This window comes from Lissotriton vulgaris, chromosome 5 (genome assembly GCF_964263255.1).
Source record: "Lissotriton vulgaris chromosome 5, aLisVul1.2, whole genome shotgun sequence".
In the NCBI taxonomy this organism is placed as follows: Eukaryota; Metazoa; Chordata; class Amphibia; order Caudata; family Salamandridae; genus Lissotriton; species Lissotriton vulgaris.
Genome location: NC_141693.1, coordinates 1295699467 through 1295724038, shown reverse-complemented (window position 1 = coordinate 1295724038; position 24572 = coordinate 1295699467). Strand labels below are relative to the sequence as shown.

The following is a 24572-nucleotide window of genomic DNA, read 5'->3' as shown; positions in this document are numbered from 1 at the left end:
CTTTTGTTAATATACCAATGATTTGAGATGTTGTATATCTCAATGCACTCCTGTACTTTGTTAGGTCTCGCCCTGTATGGGCTTAGCTGACTAATGTTAAATCCCCTGTTTGTTTACGTGTTTTGCCCTGTATGGGCCAATTCTATAAATCCTATAAATCATGAATCATTAGTCCCAGATAGGTTATTAAGACAAGAAAGAGTTGTGGATATGGGATAGGAGTACGATAGTATAGACTCACATCCAGCTACCCAATTGGATAGCCCCCTAGTCTATATGGTTAGGGTAGAATGTCCTCATTGCAGGACTGTAGTTCCATTTAATAGTATCAGCTTGAGGGGTAAGCTTGCTCATTCTAAATGAACCCAGAGTTCCTCATCGTTGTTCAGCCCTTTCGGTTGCATACTCTGGAGGTCAATTATGTACCTGGATTCCAACGCCCTTAATGATCTTACTCTGTCTCCACCTCGATCTTTTTTACCTAGTTGATCAATCAGGTAAAAATACAATAGGTCCCTATTGCTTTTGTGGTGGGTCTCAAAGTGGCATGCCACAGGATAGTTTTTATCTCTATTTGTGATGGCACGCATGTGCTCCAAGATGCGTTTTTTAGCCGGGTTTATTGTACTCCTGATGTATCTTTTGGAGCACGGGCATACCAGGCAGTAGATTACAAATTCCGAGTTGCAAATCAGGAATTTTGTAATCTCTCTTGTGGGTCGTGGGTCATTTAGTCTCCCCTCGTATTTGGTCCGCTTTTTGCTGTACTTGCATGCCTTGCATTGCATGCACGGAAAGAAACCATTTATGGGTTTAGATTTTGATGTTCTGGGGTTCCTCGAAGTGGCTACTGTCAGGTGATCGCTGAGAGACTGACAACGTCTATAAGTTATAGACGGTTTAGATGGTAGTACATTTTTCATAATGGAATCAGTACCTAGGATGTGCCAGTTTCTGTTAAATATCTGTACCAGCTCACTAGATCTCATGTTGAAGCTGGTAATCATCCTTACTGTACCCTCCGCCTCAGTTTCCCTTGTTTTCATCTTGATGAGGTCTTTTCTGTCTACCAGCTCCACCTTACTTACTGCATATGTAAGTAGTGATCTAGAGTACCCTGTGATGATAAAACAACATTAAAAGTATTCTGAACTAAAGGATTAACTTTATTGAATTTATTCATTTAATCATTGAAACCTTTAACGAGGAGTACTCCAGTGCCCGGGAGACATAAACCATGTATATGGGGATGCTGTCGGAGTGATATCACTCACACCCTGTTCAGAGGGTGATACACAGGAGCACAGAACACTCATACTCACCTAGCATTGAAACTAAGCAGTGCACAAGCTGATCCAATAATAAAAGGTATTTGAGGCAGCCATGCACATATCGAGGTGCAAAATGGCTTGTCCTAGGTAAGCTGTTTGCCCTTTCTGCTCACTTTCAGTCATTAACAATGGCTTCATATTTGAGTCTGTAATGAAAAATAACCCCCAAAACCCACACACCTGAGGTGGCAGGGGCTATGTGGTGGAGGCACAACAAGGGAGCGGTCAGGCAGGCAGGCTCATGATGAGCATCGTCAGTGACAGTCAACGTACAATATGCTCTGCCAATACAGATGAGGTACTTTACAAACTCTGCCCTCAAATAAACTAAAAGTGAGTAAAGCTTTTCTGACTTGTTTTATTGGTCCCACTGGGCAACATTCAAGATAGAGTAGTGAGTTAATGAACCTGCTGTGTGGAATTGTGCATTTGGTGCAAGTTGTGATGAGCAAAGGAGTCTCCATTCACGAGCCCCTGCAAGCTGTTGCTCTGAAAAATGCAGTAGACACTGAATGTGTGGGACTACAACTGCCATGCTTGCCACTGTGGCCTTCGTTACAAATGGCTCAATAATTCTAATGGGGCCAGTAAGTTTGACCACAAGGTAGAAGATGATCCGCTCTAATGCTGTCCTATACACTCAGTCTCTTCAGTAGGACTTTGTGATCCACAGTATTGAAAACTGCTAAGACATCAATGAATATCAAAGCAACCCACTAGTCTGCATCCAGGGTAATGAAAACGTCTTTCCTTGAGTTTCTGTTCCATGCGTGGGGCTAAGGCTTCTTTGGGGTTCATCTAGGAGATGTTTGTGTTCAAGATATTCTTGTAATAGTTGCCCCTGTGTCTTGAATTTAGCAGGTTAGAATTTGACCAGTAGCCAGTTTGGTTTTGCGGGGCTACCTTTTATTTCTTCAGAGGTGATGGTGGGTAATCACATTTGCAGGAAGAGAGTGAAGTCTGGAAGGGGAGTGATGGGAGGGTAGATGTTATGACATACATAGAGTTCAGAGCTTTACATTTTTTTCATCCGCCTTGAGACCCTCTGGGTGAGTAGTGCGCTATACAAATTTAAACTTGACTCGACTTGTTTTCAGAAAACCTACTTTACCTTGCCCACCCCTTTCCATTCAATGTGGCATTCTTGAATATTTTCTTTCTATGCTTTACTTTAAGATCATGGATTCTGGGCACAATCATGAGACGCCCTTCAGCCTTCCTTTATGCAGGGGACTTTACGGGCATCTTTCCATAAAAGTAGGACACACAATGAGTGGGAGGTGGGATATGGAGGCATCCCCTGCTTCCCTCACGTAGAGCTGACTGGGCAAAGTATGACTGCAAGTGCATGGTAATGGGTGGTGTGATTAGCTAATGGAGCGCACCGGAGTAGATGAACACAGTGACAGCAAGTTTTCTAGGAGTCTACATGTATGTAGAATGTCAGGTCAGACTCAAGATGGCTGTGGGTCATACTAACAGGCCAAGCCAGATAGGATGTTTAGCACATTAAATCAGACATCACTTGTTGGCTTTTCGATCTCTCTTGTCAGATTAGCTAGTTAAGGGACTTTGTGGTGCATAAACTATAGTTTCTGCTTGCAGATTACAAGTGGTGTTCCCAAGTCGTATGATTTTCTTTTATATCTTATAATTTATTGGTGTTTTTATATGGCATAGTGATGGTGCAAGCCTGTTCTTTCTAAGCCTAGAAAAAGATTGGGAAATGACTGGCAGAATGAGATCTTGTGTTCATATTCTATTTAAAAAAATAACCAGCTGCTTACCAGAACTTGAAATTTTAGTCCTTTTGACAATTCCTTCATGCTTTCTATATATCTATGCTCCATAATCTTTGTACTATTACATACAGCCATGTGGAGGGTGTCATTTTTGTCTTGCGATCTAGGGTGCCGATTCACAGAACTAATCTGAGACAGTTAGGATTCCAAACTTTACTACTACAAAACCGAGACAAACTCCTAACTTTATGACTTTCGGTATTCACAAAAGGCATTTAGTAGTAGGAAAGTTAGTAACTTTACTACTACTAAATACCTTTTGTGAATACCGAAAGTTAGTAACTTTACTACAACTAAATGCCTTTTTTTGAATACCGAAAGTCGTAAAGTTAGGATTTTGTCTCAGTTTAATAGTAGTTAAGTTTGGAATCCTAACTTTACTACAAAAAAATGCCTTCTGTGAATACCAAAAGTAGTAAGTTTAGGATTTTGTCTCAGATTACTTTTGTGAATTGGGACCTAGGTTTCTAGACCTGAAGTAGCCCTTTTTTTCCAGTTAGAGTGTTTTTCATGGCCATCTTATAAAACATACAACAGGGTTACCATTGAGTCATGTATTGTAAATTATGAACCTTACTTCAAGATAAGACACGTTTCATGATTATATGCTCCATATTTTATGAATTTAAGTTGAAATTGTTGCATTATTAGCATTATATTCCTGTAATTGATTGAATAAATTCTACTATTCGTTGTAGTTCTATTTTTATGTTTCTTCTGTTTGTGAAAAAAAAATATATATCATTCTAGTTTATCTTCCTGTACTTGTGGATTTTTTTGTGTGCCAAGTTTTTTAACTGTGTCTTGTGCGTGCACAAACATTGTTAATTTGATATCTTTCTTACAGAAGTGTTCTTCACTGTTCGTTATTAAGTATCTGACTCCATTGTTGAAGGCAGCCAGCAGAAGCAGAGATGCAACAAATGTTACCACAAAAGCAGAATCCTTCTGAAGTAGCTGAGCTCACCCACTGCCATACCCACTCGATGACACAATTGTCTCTGAAAAACTCCTATTTCTAAAACGATAGCAAGCCACATACCTTCGGTCATTCTGACTGATGAAGCCTTCATTCAGCTTGGTGACGGTGGTGGCCAACATGGAACTAGCATCATTTGCAAAGTCGAGGTCCCGGATTTCTGACACTGGCACAGAGACAATAGCAAATGCTTCTTTATCTTCTTTGGTTGGACAGGTGCCAAGCTGAAAAATTCAAACAAAGTCATGGCAACTGAGTTAACCTGGGACTGCTTTACTTCTTACCATGTCCTGCACTGGATGTTTGTATCTTCCTGGAAAATTGTTATTAATGTGATAATGAGGCAACAGTAAGCGGCAACTAAAGAAAATGAAGATATCCTGTCCCTGGTTTGACTAGATAAAACCAGGCATTGAAAGCTGGCTCAACCACGGCACCCATCCCCTTGTAACTTAACAGGAAGACATGATCAGTGTCAGGAGCAGGATGGGTGGATGTGTCATGACAGATTCCAGTACAAAGAAACCTCTTCTATCAGCCATGGAGTTGAAAATGTAGGATCTGGTGAGGTCAGTTATCGCCAGGTGTAGGATTCTGGTTAGCAGGAATGCCCAGCGGAAGTTAAAATACTCAAATGAAAGAGAACTTTCTCCAGAATTACACCTGAGCTCTTTAATTGGACAGCTAGTGAAAAGAAAAAAGATCCAGTTCTCTTTATCAAAACTTTGATCATTGATAACCGTAAACGAGGATTCCACAACGTCTCTTTGTTTGACGATGTCTGGTTGAAGGATCAGCCCTATTTTGCTATCACTCATTGTCTGGTTCCTTTCAGATCCGTATAGTTTGGTGTGCAAACTGCATAGGACATTAGGAGCTTTCAGCAACTTTCTTTCCAAGTATCCCACATACAGTCCTCAAACCCTCTATTTTAATTTAAGTAACTTGTTTAGAATTACTTTATCTTATAGTAATCTTGATCTGCACTGCTCTAGAGCCTCTACAGTAAGGGAACTTTTTTGGGTCATTCTACATAAAAAGTCAGAATCTGAAAATGCGCTAGAATTATAACTTGAGAGGTCCATAAGGCCTCATCTGCCATTGCGTCTAGGAACCTTCAGTGCAGCTTCATACTCCGACATACCATTAGTCGAATGGGTCTCTCCTCGCCGATGTCAATAGGTACGTTGGTACTCTGGATCCAGGTGTTCGTGCATAGGTGTCGCAGCCTCACAAATGAGTTCCTAAAACATAGCAATCAATCAGCCAGTGTTACTGACTACTCGTGTCCAAAGACATGCCTTAACTTATTCAGCATTATACCATACAATAACAATTAAATCAACCTCCCTATATGAATCAGAGAAGAGGGTAGATTGTAGTTTATACATTTATTTCAAACTCACAGTCCAGGAGTTGTAGTCTGGTAATCCTCAAAAAGGAGAAAACTTCAAATGTTATAACTTATTGGGATGCGAACTTTGGAGAAATGTTGGATGTGTAAGCTTTTTCTTACCAAAATGATTTCAATTATTTTGATCTTACCAAAACAGTATTTATTGGGATTTTCCCTTTCTGAAATATCTGGCAGAGATTTGAATTCACAAGGTTCTACTGTCTTCCAAAAGCAAGTAATTTAAAGCAGTCCATATATTACCAATCAGTTGTAAGGTGCACGTAACTCATCGAACATTACATAATGTCAGTATACAATTCAATAATCTTTATTTCGTTGCTTTGCAACATAAAAGATATACAATAATACAATGATAAAAATGCATTATACAATACCAGAGAACCAGTAATCAATACTACGCGTCATCATTTTAGGACAATCTATTATGGTTTAGAATTATCACAAAGTTGAATAAATAGTTTAAAATACATTATACAGAGTTAAGAAATCATTAAATCAAATTTATAACAACCAAGGCATATGATTTAAAATTATCAAGGCAAATAAAACAGAGAAACATAATCCGTGGTTTGAACAGATCCACGTGGTATACAGCTTAAAAAGGAAGAGACATTTTTAGTCTAATGAAATTTACAGCCAGAAGAAATCTACTGATTCCAAACACAATTACTTGGCTGGTATCCGTTTTTAAAATTCTACCAGCTTCCTTATGGGATCTAGAGCCAATAATGTGACATAATGGCATTATCCATTTTTTCCTTGCTTTACCATAACTAGGACAAAAAAACAATATATGTAAAACGTCTTCCCTTATATTGTTAGAACATAAAGTGCAATAATCACTGTTTGTCTTCCCCAGCTTTTCTGTTGTCTTAGTTCTCAGTGTTCCGTATCTATATTTTAGGTACAGGGTTTTGGTCAACGGCGACTAAACCTCATCAAGAAATGGTTCAAAACAAGCCACATTTTTAACCATTAAAAATGTTTCGGTTAAAGGGCCATGTGTTCTAACATACGCAGAATCATGGCTCACATAAGACCAGAAGGACAACTTAACAATTTTCTTGGAGGCCATAATTAAGGACTCCGGCTCACTCCAAAAGTGGGTTAGACCTAGTTTGGATAACCACGTTCTTACATGCTTAACCCAATAAATTTGATTACCACTATCTAGGTCCAGTACTTCTTTCAACCCATTTTTGTAGTCAGTCAATTCGGGGGTTGTCCATAGTCTAACCCATAATAATAATGGTCTCAACATTGCATGGTGGTCAGTATGCTTGATGTTTAGATCTAGAAATACTGGTACCAATGGGGTATTAATGGGAACTTTTAATAATCCCCTAATAAACTTGTTCTCCAGTGTTTCAAAGGCCTGCCTACATACTGGTCCCCATAGTTCAGCCTCGTACAGAACAGCTGATTGAACCTTATACCTGAAAATCTCTATTGCTGGGGTTACTGCCTTGTTTACACATTTATTGTGTCTTTTTAGTATTGGGAGACAATTTTGTTTGAACACTATTATTGATTTTTCTAGCTGAGGTCTCCATCCCATTGACGAATCTAATAATACCCCTAAATATGTAAAGCTCTGTTCATAGTCAAGCTTATGACCGTTTAACATTAGATTTTTTAAAAAACTTTTGTGCGTGTTTAGTGCCATATATTTAGTTTTTTTTATGTTGATTTCTAACCCTTTTAAAGTACAATATTCCTGGAACCTGTCTAATAAGATCTGAAGGCCCCTAGGAGTTTGTGAGATGAGGATCGTATCGTCGGCGAAAAGGAGGGACGGTACACGTTCCCCTCCCAATCGAGGTGAATCATTATCACAATTCTCCATATAAGCCGCAATATCATTAACAAAAAGGGGAAAAAGTGTGGGAGCCAGTACGCATCCCTGGCGTACTCCACTTTTTATTGGGATTGGGTCTGTAAGTTCCCCATTTGGGCCCCACCTGACCTTAGCATAGTTCTCCTGGTGCAGGCCCATCACCAGTTTTAATAGTTCCCCAGGAAGTCCCTGCCTTTCCAAGGACTTCCAAAGCAAGTCACGAGGTATTAGGTCAAATGCTGCTCGTAAATCTACAAAGGTCACATACAGGTGGCCCTTGCGGATGATGACATATTTCCAGTACAAGCAGCATAACCTTAGTACCTGATCTATGGTCCCAGTTTTTTCCCTAAACCTCGCCTGATATTTTGATAAAACTAATTCTTCATCTAACCACGTATTTATACGATTTAATATATGCCTGGCATATATCTTTTGAGTTATATCTAAAAGACTAATGGGGCGATAATTGGCTGGATCGCCTCTATCCCCCTTTTTAAAAATAGTGATAATTTCTGCACCATCCCAAGTGTCTGGGATTTGGTCACCAGCCGCAATAGCATTGAATAGATGGTTTAGATATGGTGCCCAAACATCAGTGTTATGCAAATAAAGGTCGCCTGGAATTTTATCGAGTCCAGGTGCCTTCCCTTGTTTGACTGAAGCAATTGCTAGCTCAGTTTCGTGTAAGTCAAAGACTACCAGTGGGTGTGGATTCGCAGGCTGAATGGAAGTCGGTTTTTCCAAAGAAGTAACCTCGCTGATTTTAGCTGCGTACAAAATTGTAAAATGTTTTACCCACGTGGCCTCGTCTAAAAAAACTTCTCTAGAGCCTTTCTCACGTTTGTTCCCCTTAGCCACTAATTCCCAGAAGTGCCTCTGGTCCTTGGTTTTGGCTGCTTGTAGCATGCTGGACCATAATTCGTCGTCCCAAGATGATTTTGCTTTTGCCAATATTGTGTTATATGATTTCCTTTTGTCTTTAATTTCTACAGGACTTTTTCTTTTGATTGCCTCGATCAAGGCGGTTTTGGCAACACGGCATTCCTTGTTGTACCAAGGTTTCCCGACTGGTTTTGCATTAACTATACCAGTCCCTTTTTTTGGTCTTTTTGTTAAAAGGTCTAGCAATTGACTAAAAAGAATTTTATGTAATTTAATAAATTCCCCAGATTCACAACTGAGTGGACAATATGATTCAAATGTATTTGCTAGAGTACAATAAATATTAGATAGAAGGTCCTCTCTTTCCAGTATATATGCCCATTTGACAGCCCTTCGATTGTTGCTAACTATGATGTTATCTAGTGTTGGTAACTGTACTTGTCTATCGCCTCCCTCTATGTTTCCCGGCCCCTTTAGTAAGTTATTGAGAAAACTGGTTTCAAGGGGATAATGGTCACTGTCAAATCTCTCCTTGACTTTTAAATAAATTGTATATGGCCACAAGTCAAAAGAAATGATAACATAATCTAGGTTGCTTTTGTAATCTCGCCTCTTGAAAGTGGGTGCTTTCTGGCTATCAGATGGCATACGCCCATTACAAGCCCTCAGATCATGGCTTGTAAGCAACCTAGTGATCTGAAGGGCTAGTGTGGTCCCAGCGACAGTTCCATTGTCAATCAGGAGAGGTATCCTGTTAGCCACATCCTCATCTTCATACAAATTGACCATACCCGTGATCGGTTCAAAATTACAATTCATGTCCCCACATAAGATTACCCTTGCATCTGGCTCTAAGGAGTCCATAAAACTCTCCAGTTTTTCAATGCATGGCGACACCTTATAAGATGGATGAGGACTGTTATACACATTTATAAGGTTAATCACCCTTTTATCCTCTGTAGGTATTTCCAGACCTAGTATATCTAGAGAATCGGTATTAAGGATTTTTATACCGATGTTAATAGATACACTGATCCATATTAGTAGGCCTCCTGCGGCTCGTCCTCTTGATGAAGGCACAGCCTCTGTTTGATATGTTTTATAACCCACTCTATGGACCTGGCCTGTAGCCCATGCCTCCTGCAGCATACAGATATCAAAGGTGTTCATGTAACTATTCCAATCAGGGTCACATATTTTTGCGCGCACCCCCGCCACATTCCATGAAACTAATTGCACAGTTGCCAGCTAGTGTGGGTGAAGACAGGCTACTATTAACCCCAGTGCCAGTTGCAGTAAAAATGTTTTCTGCTCTCAGGGATCTACTTCCTTCTTCCTCCTTGGCTCCATCAGTATTATAACTGTTTGCACCACCACTATCTTCCTCCCTGTTCATTAAACTTCAGTCACATTCATCCAGACCGCTGAATGCATCAAACCTGTTCGATATTTCCAATGGCGTGAATGGTATTAAATGAGCCATTCTTCTGTATTCACTTGTATTGTGTTTAGGGGGTATGGTGTTCCACCCGGATAAAACAGGGGCTGGTGCTGGTTGGTACATATGAACAGAGTTTCTAGCAAGCTCCATGTTAGAAAAATGATTGTCAAAAAGGGCATTGCTAGTTACCGGTTGGTGTGGGAATACTATGGATCTTGGGTAAAAATAAGTCAGTGGGCGCGGTGCAATACAATTATTCACATTGCCGTGTGGCCAGGACAGTATATATTGGACTGCATTTTTGTCTCTGAAATTCACCACAACCACATCTCCCCCTATGTCCTTTGGTCTTCCACCTAACCAAGGCAAACGTCGGACATGGACTATTTCCCTATTAATGTTACTGGCTATTGGTCCGTGTGAAGATAGCCAGTGCATTATTTTGTTCTTGAGTTGGAAGAAACCTTCCCGCTTATTTCCAGACAGTTCTGGTACCCCAGTGAGTACCACCACATAAGGTACAGCTTCTGGCGGGAGTTCAGTGGGTGGTCTCCTGCCTTGGGCCCCTCTTGTGTGTCTAGCTTCTTCCACCTCCAATCTTGGCAGCCCATTATTATTAACAGGAATATCAGGAATACGATTCGAGGTTGTAGCTAATCTTGATGTTGATATTTTTGTCTGGTTTGTTATGGAATTAGGGGGATGTTTAGGTGCAGATAATGTACGTGTAGGCTGATTTTTGGTCGCAACTGATGTGGCTATTTTCGAATTGTTGCAAGGAGTGGTGGTGGAAGATGTTGCCACAACGACGTCTGATGAGAGAATATGCGCCGATGTGGATGTTTGGCTAGGGATTGATGCTGTTATTGGACCTTTATTTCCTAAGGTCCTGGTAGAGTTTCCATGTGTGGCCAAATCTGCCTCTATTTTCCCTAGTCTTAACTCTACTCCTTTTAATCTTTCAACTATAGCTAACGTGTAACTCCTCACGATGAGTTCTATACTATCTAGTAAATTACTAGTGGGAGTTGATGGAGGCCCTTCAGCATTTGGAGCATGTTCAGTAATGCACTCAGTAACCAAGTGTGGAGTCGATAATTGGAGTGCTGGAGAGTCTAACACTGTTTCTGCAGCTTCCTTAGCAACTATAATTCCCGTGGCTTCAGTGCTGATAGAATTAGACTTCTTCCCAAACTCGGAATGGCTCAACTTAGGCTTGGTTGGGTCCAATCTTTTGCGTCTCTTTTTGGTTGGCGGAGGGCCATGGATTTTAAATGGCAAGGGCCTCATTATTTTTCCTCTTACTACCTTCCCTGGTCTGGGTGTTGGTGAAATCATAAGTTTTGGTCTATTAGGGGTGCTGGAAGAATCAAGAGAGATAGTAGCTGATTCAGTTTGGGTTGAACCGATAGAAGGTGCTAAGCAGTCCCTTAGCAATAAAGGCACACTGTCCCCAATTGATGTAGCGTCCATGGTATCGGCGCAAAAATCATTGTCTATTGTGACAACAGGAATAGGCTCAGAAAGAGCCCTGTTCTTGATTCGTTCAATAGAACGACGGCGATCAGCCCGGCGTTCTGCTAAGGATAAGTCTTTTGTTCCTTCGAAGGCAGCTTTAGTAAAATAGTTGTCTAGGGTACCATTCAACAAGCCCCCTACTTTATCAGGGGCAATAGCAGAAGGTGAGCTAAGCGCGATAGTAGACATTGGTAAAGGTGGCAATAGTACCGAGGTACAAGGAGTTTACACACTTACTTAGATAGAGTCCCACGACCAGGGGGTCTGGCCCAGTCCAGTCTCCTCAGGCCTCTGAGGGCCTAAGAGGGCCCGTCCTTTGCCCGGGCTTCGCCCCGGCCATCCCGCGAGACGGTAATGACGCCGATTTTATGCGCCTCCTGGCGCTTCCTTGTCACGCGGACCCCAGTAGGGTTTCTGGGTGACGTAGTCCTGCCCCTCGCCGGTCTCCACTCGGCGGCTCCCGCTACAGGTGGTAAAAAGCGGTGGAGCGGCGGGAGACTGGCGGGCGGGTCCGCGAAGGGCTGCAGTGGACACAGTGAGTATTTTCAAAAAACGGCAACAGCACAGCATACGGCAGCACGGGCAGTCAAGGGAACCCACATACAGTGGTGATGACGCCGATTTTATGCGCCTCCTGGCGCTTCCTTGTCACGCGGACCCCAGTAGGGCTTCTGGGTGACGTAGTCCTGCCCCTCGCCGGTCTCCACTCGGCGGCTCCCGCTACAGGTGGTAAAAAGCGGTGGAGCGGTGGGAGACTGGCGGGCGGGTCCGCGAAGGGCTGCAGTGGACACAGTGAGTATTTTCAAAAAACGGCAACAGCACAGCATACGGCAGCACGGGCAGTCAAGGGAACCCACATACAGTGGTGATGACACCGATTTTATGCGACTCCTGGCGCTTCCTTGTCACGCGGACCCCAGTAGGGCTTCTGGGTGACGTAGTCCTGCCCCTCGCCGGTCTCCACTCGGCGGCTCCCGCTACAGGTGGTAAAAAGCGGTGGAGCGGCGGGAGACTGGCGGGCGGGTCCGCGAAGGGCTGCAGTGGACACAGTGAGTATTTTTAAAAAACGGCAACAGCACAGCATACGGCAGCACGGGCAGTTGGTGCCATAATGTTCCATAAAATGTTTTTGTGAGGCTCCACTTGCCACATACCAGCGAAATAACTACAATGTAAAGTCTGTATTATTAACAGTCAAGGCGGTGTACTTGTTTTACAAAACGAGATGGGAGTCTTTTGCTTTGAAGCAATTTTTTTGTCTTTTTCATCTCCCTAACTCCCTTGTCAGTGACATCTTGCTGCACCACTACCTGGGTTGATAGGGAAATTAGGAGTTTCCAAAATAGCTGTGAGCCAGGCTGGCAATGATGAGGCAGATTCAGCATCATGTCAGGCGAAGCTGCCTCAGTTGTTCAGGCCGCTGAGTGCCTCCTGGCTTTCACTTTGGATATTTCCCCTTTGTTTTGATGTGTTTACTGCTGTGCACAACATTATATAACTTTGGTAAGGAAGAGGCATGGTTTGATGTTCAGAAATCCTTCATGACAGGCGGTGTGGCTTATATGTGCACGAGCAATATTTTAACATGATGGTAGCTCTAAACATGTTAGAACTGTCATGTGTATGGTTAGTCTTGCCATGTGTATGACCTCTACCAAGTTTATATCAGCTTTGTCAGAGCACCAACCTGTCAAGAAATATCCACTACAACCTCAAAACCTCCAGGTATGAAGGACCCTGTAAACAAAGCCTTCTGTAGAGTTGCAACCTTGTGGGAAAACTTTGAACAGAGATGAATATATCATTGAAGCCCCTCTGCACCAGTAAATAATCTACACTTCAGATGTGGCAGCTGCCAGGTTTGTCAATTTACTGAAAGAAAATAGGAATTTATCCATGAAAACATCAACTATATCTTAACCCCTTCCACACTCATGACGAGCTGGGCTCGTCATGGTGTAGCCTCCTCAAACACTGATGACGAGCCCAGCTCGTCATAAAACAATGAAAAAGAACAATTTGCAGCACAGAGGGGGAAAACGCATAGCAGCCATGGAGTTAAAGCATTTTTCAAATTGCATTTTCGGTAATTTTATTTATGGCATATGGTGCACTGGCAATCTGTTATACATTAGACAAAGCACACAAAAAGTAAAATGTGATAGAGGGTGTTGAGAAATCGCAGCATGTTTTTTTGCAATTAGTACTCAATAAAACTGAATGTAAGTGGATTATGAGATGCAAACTGTTGAAAAGGTCTGAACCCAATGGAAGAATGGCATACAATTATTCTTACATAATGCCACGTTGAGCGCATTCTGATGAATTATTTTGAACAATTATTTCCATTACTCTTTAAACTAATGATGCCTTACACACAGATATTAATGATGATTTGTTGTTCACAACTTCTATCCTTCCTTTCCATGAAGATGCTGTGTTTCCCAGTTTCTTTAACAATTTCTGTGCATAATCGAATATCAGTTCTGTATGTCCTTAAACTAATATACTGGTTTTACATCTGGGCTACATCAGGTCCGATTGATTACTGCCCTCCACCTTCTGTAATCCCCCTAATTTTTCACCAAATGTTTGTACATCCAGCCATACATGAGGGGCTCTTTAGCAAAGCAAACTATCTATTCCATTCACATGAGAGAGACAACTCATTTATAATGTGTTTTGTCTAATTCCAGCAACATGTGAGTGGCTGCTAAACCAAGTGTCTTGTTTTATCCATTTACATGACCAAAACAAACAATTTCTTAAATTACACACTACATGTCCCATGTCAAATTCTGATTCAACATCTTGTAGCAAGGCCTGAATTGTGGGTATCACAAGCCATTCTTAAATTGAGCCTATAGATAATGTCACTACGTATCAGTCATTTGTAATGTGCTGCTCCCTCTTACCAATTTATATGCAGCTGTCTCAGAAGGTCTACTTAATCTTGTTGATTTCTGCATCACTTTTTAGATGTTTATTGGACCTTAAAAACGTAGTTATTCATTTTTGATTTTGCAACAATCCTTTGCCCCTGGGTGTGTGGGACATGTCCTCACTGTGGAGGGGTGGGCTAAGTATTTGGGGGCCTCCCAGAATGTGTATAAAAGGGGACATGACACGTTGGATGCACTCTGTGCCACACATTTATTTATAGCCTGTGGTCTGTGCCCGGGCCAGAAGGCTGAAGTGGGAAACAAAGTATTGCAGTTGCCGGATGGCTCACTACATACCTCCTAACCTTTCATAAAAACAAAGTAGCAGAAAAATTTAAAAATAATAAAACATGATTCCACCTACAGTCCTTGTGGTCAACACATAGTTCAACAAACAAAATCTCTAAGTATCTTACTCGGTCAGGGGTTCTCTCAGCCAATAAGGATGACCACGCTGAGAAGCCCCCTCACTCCTCGGCTCTGTGTCTTTCACTTCCTCACTTAGCTCCCTATCTTCTTCATTTTCTTGGATCCTGAAATCCGTTTCTTCACAAGTTGGCAGAGGTACTTTCATCTCCTTGTTCACTCTTAGGGGCTCCTGTGATGGGGTCTCTTGTGAGCCACTACTTCCAGCCTCCTGTTGCAATGTGACTTTTTTAACCACGACACGTTCCTTGACACTTGCCGATTTCCTATTCATGCCGTAACCATTGTTCCTTTCATTCCGATGACCTCCCAGACCTCTTTCTCAAATGGGGTTCTGAGCTTTGTTCTTGGATGGCTGTTTCTCAGCGACACCTGGTCTCCCACACTGGGTTTCACCTTCCTCTCCCTTCGGCGTTGGCTGTCTCTACCATTATTCCTCTTCCTTTTGGCTTGAGCCATGCCTCCATCTATCGTTCCCGGCATCCACTGTTCACTCATCTGAACAACATTTCTCACCGGTCTCCTTATCATGAGCTCACTTGGTGGGCACCCAGTCGTGCTATGGGGTGTCTGTCGATATGCCCTCAGGAACTGATACAAACATCCTTGTAGCTCGGCCTGCTGGTCCACGCAATCCTCAGTGTCTTATTGAGAGTTTGCATGAAGCATTCGACTTTCCCATTAGCTTGTGGCCACTGGGGAGTCATTCTTCTGTGCTTGATATTACAATGGTGGAAGAAGTCTCGAAACTCAATCCCCTGGAAGGGCGGCCCATTGTCTGTCATGGATCTCTTCCAGCAGCCCTAGCAGGGCAAAGGTCTTCTCCATCACTGGTTTGATGCATTTGAAAGCTGTAGTTGGTACTACTTTCACTATCGGAAATTTTGAATAGCTGTCCATCATTACCAACGGTGGATGCCCATCGAGAAATTTTCCAAAATCCATGTTTATGGCTGACCATGGGCGAGTGCTAGCCAGTTCTGTTATCACTGAAGGCAAGGGAGGTTCGCCTCCTGTTATCAGGCAGAAGTGGCACCCTCTCACAATCTACTCAATCATACTGTCGACCCCCAGGAACACACATTGGCTCGCAACCTCACTTTTGTTTTAGCTATTCCCGGGTGTCCTTGGTGTGCCAGTTCTGCTGTCCTCCTCAGTAGCATCTAGAGTACCATGATCTGCATCTCTTTCAACACCAATCCTTCTTCATTTTCACTGAGCTCATCCCTGCATTTCCTAAGCTCTTTCTTGACTCTCACTCTTCATCCGTCAGTCTCTACACTCTGTCCAAGAAGTTCCTCCAGTTACATCCATGCAACACTTCCTTGACGGGTGTTAAACAGCCATCCACTTTGGTGGCCTCCACCAACTCAGCCACAGATAGCGCACTCGGGCAAACCAGTTCCGTTATCAGTCTCTCAAAGCTCTCCGCTCCTTCATCAACCTCCTGCTGACAATGAGGGTCCTCAGCCATGGGGTGTCATGACAGGTAGTTGGCTGGATTTTTAACTCCTGGCCGATAGACCACCTTGAAGTCATATTTTTGGAGCTGGATGGCCCATCGTTCAATCGTCGGGTCCATTCCTAGCAGTTCCCTCAAACAGCGGCACCAGGGGCTTGTGATCAGTAACCATGTGAAACTTATACCCACAGAGATATATGTCGAAGTGTTGGCATGACCATCTGATCGCTGGCGCCTCTCTTTCAACCTGCACATATCTTGTTTCCAAGGCTGCCATTCTGGTTGTTCCATCTGTTGTAGGAGTACAACCCCTAATCCTACGGGCCTGGCATCCACTATGAGCTCAGTGGGGCTCCCTAGCTTGAAGTAAGCTACTGTTGCTCCTTTCAGGAGCGTACTTTCCACTTCTTGAAAGGCATTAGAAGTTGTCCTTGTCCATTCCCATTTTGTATCTTTCTTTGTGAGCGCCCTCATCTGCTCCAAGGTGGTTGCTATGTGGGGAATAAATCTTCTGCACTAATTCGCCATCCCCAGAAAGGATGGATTCACCCTTGGTGGGATCCACCTGTAGACTGTCCTTGGAGAACATGTAGCCAAAGAACTCCTTGTCTGGTTGCAGTGTCAAACCTTGTTCCACCATTCTCCTTAGCATCGCTCTTAAACGCTCATGATGCTCCTCCAGGGTTTGCGAGAATATCAACACATCGTTGCTGATGTTTATGATCTCTAATAAGCCAGAAGGAACCTCACAAATGGCATCTTGGTATACATTGACTGCTGAAGGTACTCCAAAACTCAGGCACTTGAGCCTGAGCAGCCCTACATGGGTTGAGAAGGTTGTTATGTATTAGCTAGCCTCATCCAACCTCAACTGGTGGTAACCGGAGTTGAGGCTCACCTTTGAAAACCATTTTGCCCCATTGATGTCAGTGACAATTTAATCGATGGTATGTGTGATATGTCTCTCCCTACTGATCACCTTGTTGGGCAGCTGCATATCCACACACAACCTGATCGCTCCCAACGGTTTGGGAGCAATAACCAAGGGGGACACCCATGGCATCGGCCCTGAACCTTCTTAATGACACCTGCCTTTTCGAGTTTGTCCAGCTCCCCCTCCAAGAGTGGTTGCAGATGGAATGGCACTCTCCTGTGACGTAAGCCACAGGCTTAACTGCTCTGTTTATATGCAGCTTGACCTTCACAACTTTGAGTCACCCCAGCCCCTCAAAGAGCTCGTGAATCTCTGCCATGATCTCTGCTGCTTGAGGCTGGTGGACACGTTGCACAAACATTACTAAACCTGGTTCCTCTGCCGAATGACAGACGATTGTGTCCCGCACTGTCCTCCGTTACATGGAACTTTGTCCATGCCGAGATCTTGCCATGCCTGACATCTACCTCAATTATTCCCTGTAGTAGAATGGGAGTATCACTCCCATACATAAATATATTTGCCTTCATGGCCATCAGCCGTGGGCGAGGACTTAGCTGGCTGTAATTTTCGGCATCCAGAACATACACTGAAGCTCCCGTATCTATGAGAGCAATCACTTTGTTGGCGCTTTGGCGATTTGTATCTGGCACATTGGTGGGGGTTTCTTCTTTTTGTTGCCACCCTGTGAATGATATTAAAAACACCTCCTCATTGCCATCATCGTCCATGTTATGAAGCTGCTGGCACAGGGTGTCCAGGCTTTCCAGCGCCTCCGCCCCTTATGTAACTTGTTTGACCTAGCAAAACCTACTGCCACGTCCTCCTGTGCCTGCTGCCCTCGCTGCACTCTGGCACACTTTAGCGAAATGGCCTGTCTTTCCGCATTTCAGACATGATTTTCCATAGTCAGGACAGCCCCTTGGTTGGTGGTTCTCTATTCTGCAATTGCTGCATCCCCGTCTGCCTTGGTGGGCATTTGGGTAGTTATTTCCTCATCCGACTCCCTTCCGGATGGCTCCACCCTTCCTCCATGATGATGATGAGGTGCGATTGCAGAATCCCAGAAAATTGTCGTGCCAGTACTGACTCAATTTCTCCCGCTCGGACATCCGCTAGCTCGTGCGATCTTCCCAATATCAGTTTTTCGTCTTATGTGATGCCGGGTTGACGTAGGATGAGTTTCCTCAAGTCAGATGACTTGCAGTCTTGTATGAGCTGGGCCCTGATTTCAAGTTGTCTATTCCTGTGCATGAGCTCGCCAATCTTCGCAGTTGCGCGAAAAACATGTCTACGATCTCTCCTTCCTGTTGCTTCGCCTGTCGCAGTTTGAAATGTTCAAAATTGGAATTCAGTTGTGGGTCAAAATGCCAGTTGAGCGTTGCCACTGCTGCCTTGTAATCATTCTGGTCTCCGGTGTGAGGCAGATCTTGAAATAGTTCATATAATTAATCTCAACCCATGTGGAGCATCGTCGATCGCTTGACCACCCCATTTGTCTCACGTGTTCCAGAAAGCAATTTTCCAGGCGTATGATCCACTTCCTTCATTGTGGTGCAGTCGTGGCTGAGTCCGCCAGTTGACTGAATAAGGACAACGCCGCTAGTGTGGACTGCGAATAATGTTCCAAAACTCTTCCTGCATCCCCTGATGCTCCGCCACCTGCACCATCCACTACCTGCACCGACATGAGCTTAAGTCTTGTTCACCTATTGTCTGTCTGAGGGGGCTCCCTTGCACACTCCTTTCGTTGCGCTACACTTTATGCTGTACTTCTCCTTCCTCTACTAGTGCTTACCAGTGCTTGATCTGCCTTGCCTCAGCTACCCTTTTATCTTCCTTTCTTGTAGGCCTTGACACTCCTATTCTTCAGTGATTTTGCCTATACTCGTGCTTTTCCTTTTCAGCCAGTCAGTGGTTCTTTATAAACACAACTCCAGTTTTTCCACCCTTTTATTGATATTTAACACAGTTCTCCTTCCTGTTCCTCTTCAAGGACCTCGCTCCTGTGCTCCCGATTTTCAGAGCCTGACACTCCTCTTTCAGCCTCTTCCCCCATGTGCTACCTCACGGACGCATGCTCGCTGCTTGTGCTCCAGGGGAGGGCGGTAAACTATACCGATCCCAGCAGGAGCCCTCCAGCGCTCCCAGGTGACACTGTGCTGCTCCCAGTGCGGGTTATTCACAGCAGGCCCCTGCACCAGCTACTGCCTCCGCCGACTTGCAGAGGGATGCCTGACACCTCAGCAGGCACGGCCTCCTCCCCTCTCATAGCCAGATCATGCTGCCTGTCCCAGCTCGTCCAGCACTTCAGCAGCGCCGACTGCATCCACCGCACTGCTCCTGCCACGCAGCAACCAACGAAGGTAAGCATCACACCTCGCTGTTCCCGTTAGTTGTCAGATGACAGCGCACATCGCAGGCTCAGTCCGGCCTCGTCGCCAATGTGGAGGGGTGAGTTAAGCTTGTGAGTGCCTCCCAAAATGTGTATAAAAAGGGACACCCCACATTGGATGTACCCTGTGTGTGACGACAACCACAAGCGATTGCGGCATGTTTATTTATAGCCTACAGTACACGCCCGGGACAGAAGGCTGAAGTGCGATACAAAGTATTGAGGTGGCCGGGTTGCTCACTACACTCACGATGCGGGTCAGACATTGTTTGGCTAATAGAACCATTCCACAGTTTAGAATGTGGATAATAGTGCCCTGACCATCTTGTAATATGACAATAGTACAGGTTGTTTTCCCCCTTTTTTAAATCGATTCCCAAATAATGCATTTAAAGTAATTTCCATTTTTAAAAAATTTGATTCTTTCATCAATTCCTTTTCTAATTTTTTCTTGTACTCTTTCAAATCAATTTTCACCTTTTTTAGGTCGAGCCTAAGGCAGCGCGCAAGGAGATGACCTCTTGGAATCACTCAGTACTTTTTAGGAAACTTGTGTATGTACTGCACTGTTTCCAATGAGCAGTCGTGCATGTACGCGTTTACCTTGCGGGAGCGAGCAGTGGCGCCATCTGTTTCCAATTATCGTGCCCGCGCTTGTTTACATTTGCCTGTCGCACGGTCGTGTTAATTGGAAACAGATGGCGGTCGCGTTCACTTTTGGGGCTGCCATTTGCACACTCTAACAGGCGACGCTCGCAGAGACAGGCTGGTATACAGGCGCTTTCACGCACCTCCCATTGCTTCATTATTGCACTCCGTATATCTTTTTCTTTTTTCTCATATACAAACTCGACTATGCTTAATCGGTCATTTATTAGCACATACCATTTTTGCACTCTTTTATCATGTCCAAAGACATTTTGTTATGCCGCCTGTTAGTTAACATCTTGTATAAGAAAATGTGACTGTTCTTACCATGCTGCTACGGGACTGAATTGTGCCCTATTAAAACATTTAAATAAATTATGAAACATGTGGCCCTTGTACTACAATGGTAACCGGCAGTACCCAACACAGATACAGTCCAGAACCCTCTGAATTCCCCCATGGTGCTCTGTTCTGCACCTTCTCAAACCTTCCTATTCCAGGCCTAGACTCTAGCTCGACACTTCTGCCCCAGCCCCGTCTCTGCCCTGTGTTACGCTCTACACCTAGGGACCGAGCCTGGGGCCTCATTTATAAGAAATGACGCATCGCTGCGTGAAAGCAGCGATGCGTCACTTCTCAGTGCGCACTCCTTGCGACATTCCTGATGCGCCATATTTAATGTATGACACATTATGTCGCAAGGAGTTACAGATACATCAGTATTTGTGACGTTTCTGTATAGCGCAAAAGTGACGCATTGCTGGAGTGTGTCACAAAAGTGACGCAAATCCAGCAATGCGTCCTTTCACATGGGGAAGCCCCATGTGAAAGGGCCTGCGTCAGTCTTACGCCTGCTGTGAGGCAGGTGCAAGATTTTGACGCAACAGCGTCCTAAAAGTGACGCAGTGAAAAAGATTTCACTGCGTCACTTCTACGACCCTTCCTTGCGTCAATACGCCCCCCCTTGCATACTATACCTGGCGCAGGTATAATGTGGCGCAGGGGTTTACAAAGTGATGCATCTACCTAGATGCGTCACTTTGTAAATATGGCGCAACAAGGCGCATTTTTTACGCCACTGGTGCGTCACAAAAAGTGACGCACCGGCGGCATAAAAGTGACGCACAGCCTCATAAATGAGGCCCCTGGTCTCCGCTTGTAGTGCCAGTCAGAAGGGGAGAGGCAGGCCGTCCGCAGGTGCACGTCACATGTTGTCCCCCGTGTACGCCAGGCACCTGTTTGCAGTGGCAGTTCCTCCGCCTCGGCTGCATTCCTGCCATTTATTTAAATGGCCAGTGGAATGTTTACAGTCCGCACACCCTGGCAAACAGCTGCTTGTTGACGCATCAGGATATGCAGTGATGTAAACACCCATTGGACGGACACCAGGAAGTGAGGCAGAGCTCAGGCTGGGAGTCCTCCGGATGTTGTACCCGGTGCCAGCAGCAGCTCGACTGCACACCTCCAGTGTAAATGCAGTGACTGGGTAAAGTCTGTTCTGTGTCCCTGTAGCGTATACTCGGTGCATACCAAAGAAGCTGTGTGGCCTGACCCCTGCGGAGTGCACGTAGTACCACTAGGCGAGGGTAGCCTCTACCTGTGTACTGTTTGTGCAGTGCTTACGTAAGTGCTTATAAGCCCTTATAGTGCACATGGAAGGTCTACATGCTGAATATGCTGGTGCTCCCGTGATCCGAACTCCTGCAGTGTTTCACCAGAACCCACTGACTCCTTTCTATGCCTGGGCCACGCTGTGAGTTGTCAGTACCTGCATCCTCCGATCTGTGCCTGGCAGTGTGCATTGGATTCTGTGGGGACTGGTATCTGTGTTTCGTACCTGTTGTCCCTGCAGAGTATAGTTGTGACATTGTGATGCTGTCATTGCGCTGTTTGTTTACATCAGGTTATTTTTCTTCTTCGATGTACCGTTATTTTCGTCCGTTCCCTTCCCTATTTCTTTCTGGTTTTGGTTCTTCCCCTGACCCCTGTTTCTTTCCACTGCCATCCCCCCTTTCCACCTCCGGTCCAGGTTCTACACTTTTGTATGTTTTTCGAAGGATGAGTGCTGAGGTCAGTGGTGTTGTGCCAGGTGTTTCTTCCTCAGACATTAAAGGCACCCGTGGAATTTCCTAGTTTGGTATCTCCCGACCTCTCAGCAGGTGACCTTTTCATGGCCTCTTATGAGGCCTGTATCAATTATCTGGTATCTTTCTTCCTGCACATTGCGCTGACATCTCAGAGCTGTATCCATCTTTGCTGTGTGGTGGAATAGGGAGAAGGAGGGGTGCCCTGGCCATTCCCTAATGTGTACTCGCCTCCTCAACAGAGCCTGCTCTCCCTCAGACTCCGCCACTCTCTCCATCCCCAGCACCCCGTTACCTTGGTATGTGCCAGAGTACCATCTGCTAGAGCTGCCGTGGGTGGGCTCTTTCGTTTGTAGGTTTGGGAGGGGTGCTGGGCTCTTCTCTCCTTCCCCGGCAGTTCTAGTGGAGGATCAATAATATCTTTCCCATTTTCCTTTTGTTAAAGCTGGCTCTGATGTCTACACTCCCTTAGTTCCGGCCACTTCTTTGACTAAGGCCTAAAAGAAAGGTGCAACCTGGTATCCTTGGGGACCTGGGGACATAGTTGTGTGGCATTTCCTCCACCCGCTTTTGTACCGCTTTTGGCCGCCATAAGTGTGGCAGGGTATGCTCAGACGTGAGTCCCTTGCTCACTTTGCCACTGGATTCTAGCAAGCCGGGCTGAAGACGGCTCGAATGCCAGAAGCCGGTCCTCGGAAGCTTGTTTCCGGTCCAGGGAAGCATTGGCTTGGCAGTTCGGCTGGACTGTTCCCATGAGGCACAGGGTCAGACTGATTTGCATATAGCCATGTTTGAACTGGGGGGGCAGAGTGGGCTAAAGAACGGTGATGGATTAAACCCAGATCTTTTGACTGGGTGTGAGTGTTTGATTGATTCAGATGCTCCGTCCATCACCACCCCCTTTTGTACAGCGTGTGGCATTTCCTAGTCTTTGCCGTGCTTCGCATGTTTTTCTTTTTGTGAACGCACAGTTATTGTAGACACGAGGGTCTACACCAAGCACGGTCTGTGGTGTTCAATATTTTAGTGCGGTCTGCGACAATCTGCTGCTTCAGGGCGCTAGTGTGAGTTCAGCTGGGCTGCAGTGCAGAGCAGAGAATGAACACAGGGAAATAATAAAGGTAAAAAACTGAAGTATTACAGAAAGCATTCAGAAATAACAGGACAGGGTCCACCTGGGAAGGGGGAGGGGGGGAGGGGGTGATTGTGTCCGTAGTGTGTCATAGACTTTCTTTATTTACCAAAACTGCTTAATCAAACTCTTCACTGATGTTACCTATGCTGCCATTCTCAGCATCACTGGGTTGGCTATAGGTAGATAATTAATACAGCTGGCGCCACCCAAGCACCCTGACATAACATTCTACCAACCCTCGTGTCTTGTGCTTGACAATTTCTGTCCATTTTATACTGAAGGTTGGTTGCAATATTTCAGTGGGAGTGGCCTCTGCCAGGGAGACGAGTGTCTCCTTTACAATGTGGAGACTGTCGTTCTTTACCATCACTGCATTTGCTTAGTTTTGTGGGGTGTGTGGGCTGAACAGGCAACATTTGTGAGCGGTGGGATTTGCTCTTTATGTTTTTTGTGTGTGCACAATTTTCTGGAAGGGGTTTTCTCTCTGTGTTTTTCTTTCTTGCGTGTGCGTTTTTTCTTTCTGAAAAAAACTGAGGGTGCAAATGTTCTTAAAAAACAGAGGTCAGTAACACAGTTTACTTTACTAGAAGTTGGCTGAACCCATTCGCCAAGGTAATCATGATATAAAATAGTAGTCATGCCTTCACTAACGACGTTGCTTCCTAAACAAGCATTGGCATAGCTAATAGGTCTCGCTTTTGGGACCTTATAAGCATTTAGTTATGCAGCACAATATCCTTGGTGCAACAACATCAACTGCTGCTTAGCAAAAAACGTATAAGGTCCTAAAAGGAAGACCTACTGGCTATGCCAAAGCTTGTTAAATATAATTATTTTACCTGAGACCACGTGAGGGACGTTTCCATACGTGTGTCGGACATCTTTTCAGGTATATGCTGCACATGCACTTAAACTTCCTGACACATACTGAAAACTGGTTAGCATCTGTTGTATCTCAGATCTGGGTAGGCAGTGCATAGTGTGGGTCAATCTGCAGTTCATCTCGATGTTCTTTGGTCTGTGCTTTGTTTTTTAGCAGACTACTCAGTTCATATTCAATTTGATGCTTACATTTGCCGACCGAAACTCGCTGGTCTGACTCTGAGCACACACTGAATCAGAACCCAGGAATTATCCTGGTGACTCCTTTCAGCACCTTACATTCAGGTGAGCAGTGACCGTTGGGTCTTCATCCCTATCCGGTTAAGTGCTTTTAAACTGATTCTCATCACAATTTACTGTATTCGTGGATTCACCCCTTTAAGTCAGACTGACCCGTGACCGTCCTCAATTAGTTTGAGGTTAATCCAATCTATCCTCAAATGGGACAGCAAGC

General features: G+C 44.5%; 1 protein-coding gene across 1 annotated transcript in view; it reads right to left on the bottom strand.

Moving 5' to 3' along the window:
* The window catches only part of ITPR3 (inositol 1,4,5-trisphosphate receptor type 3), a 588642-nt gene that overhangs the window by 226524 nt on the left and 337546 nt on the right, over positions 1-24572 (bottom strand). The window contains exons 12-13 of the mRNA XM_086923190.1: positions 5257-5356; positions 4176-4336 (exon numbers count right to left, since the gene is read on the bottom strand). Of these exons, the coding sequence (XP_086779316.1) occupies positions 4176-4336; positions 5257-5356 (261 nt within the window). The remainder of the gene's footprint in view (positions 1-4175; positions 4337-5256; positions 5357-24572) is intronic.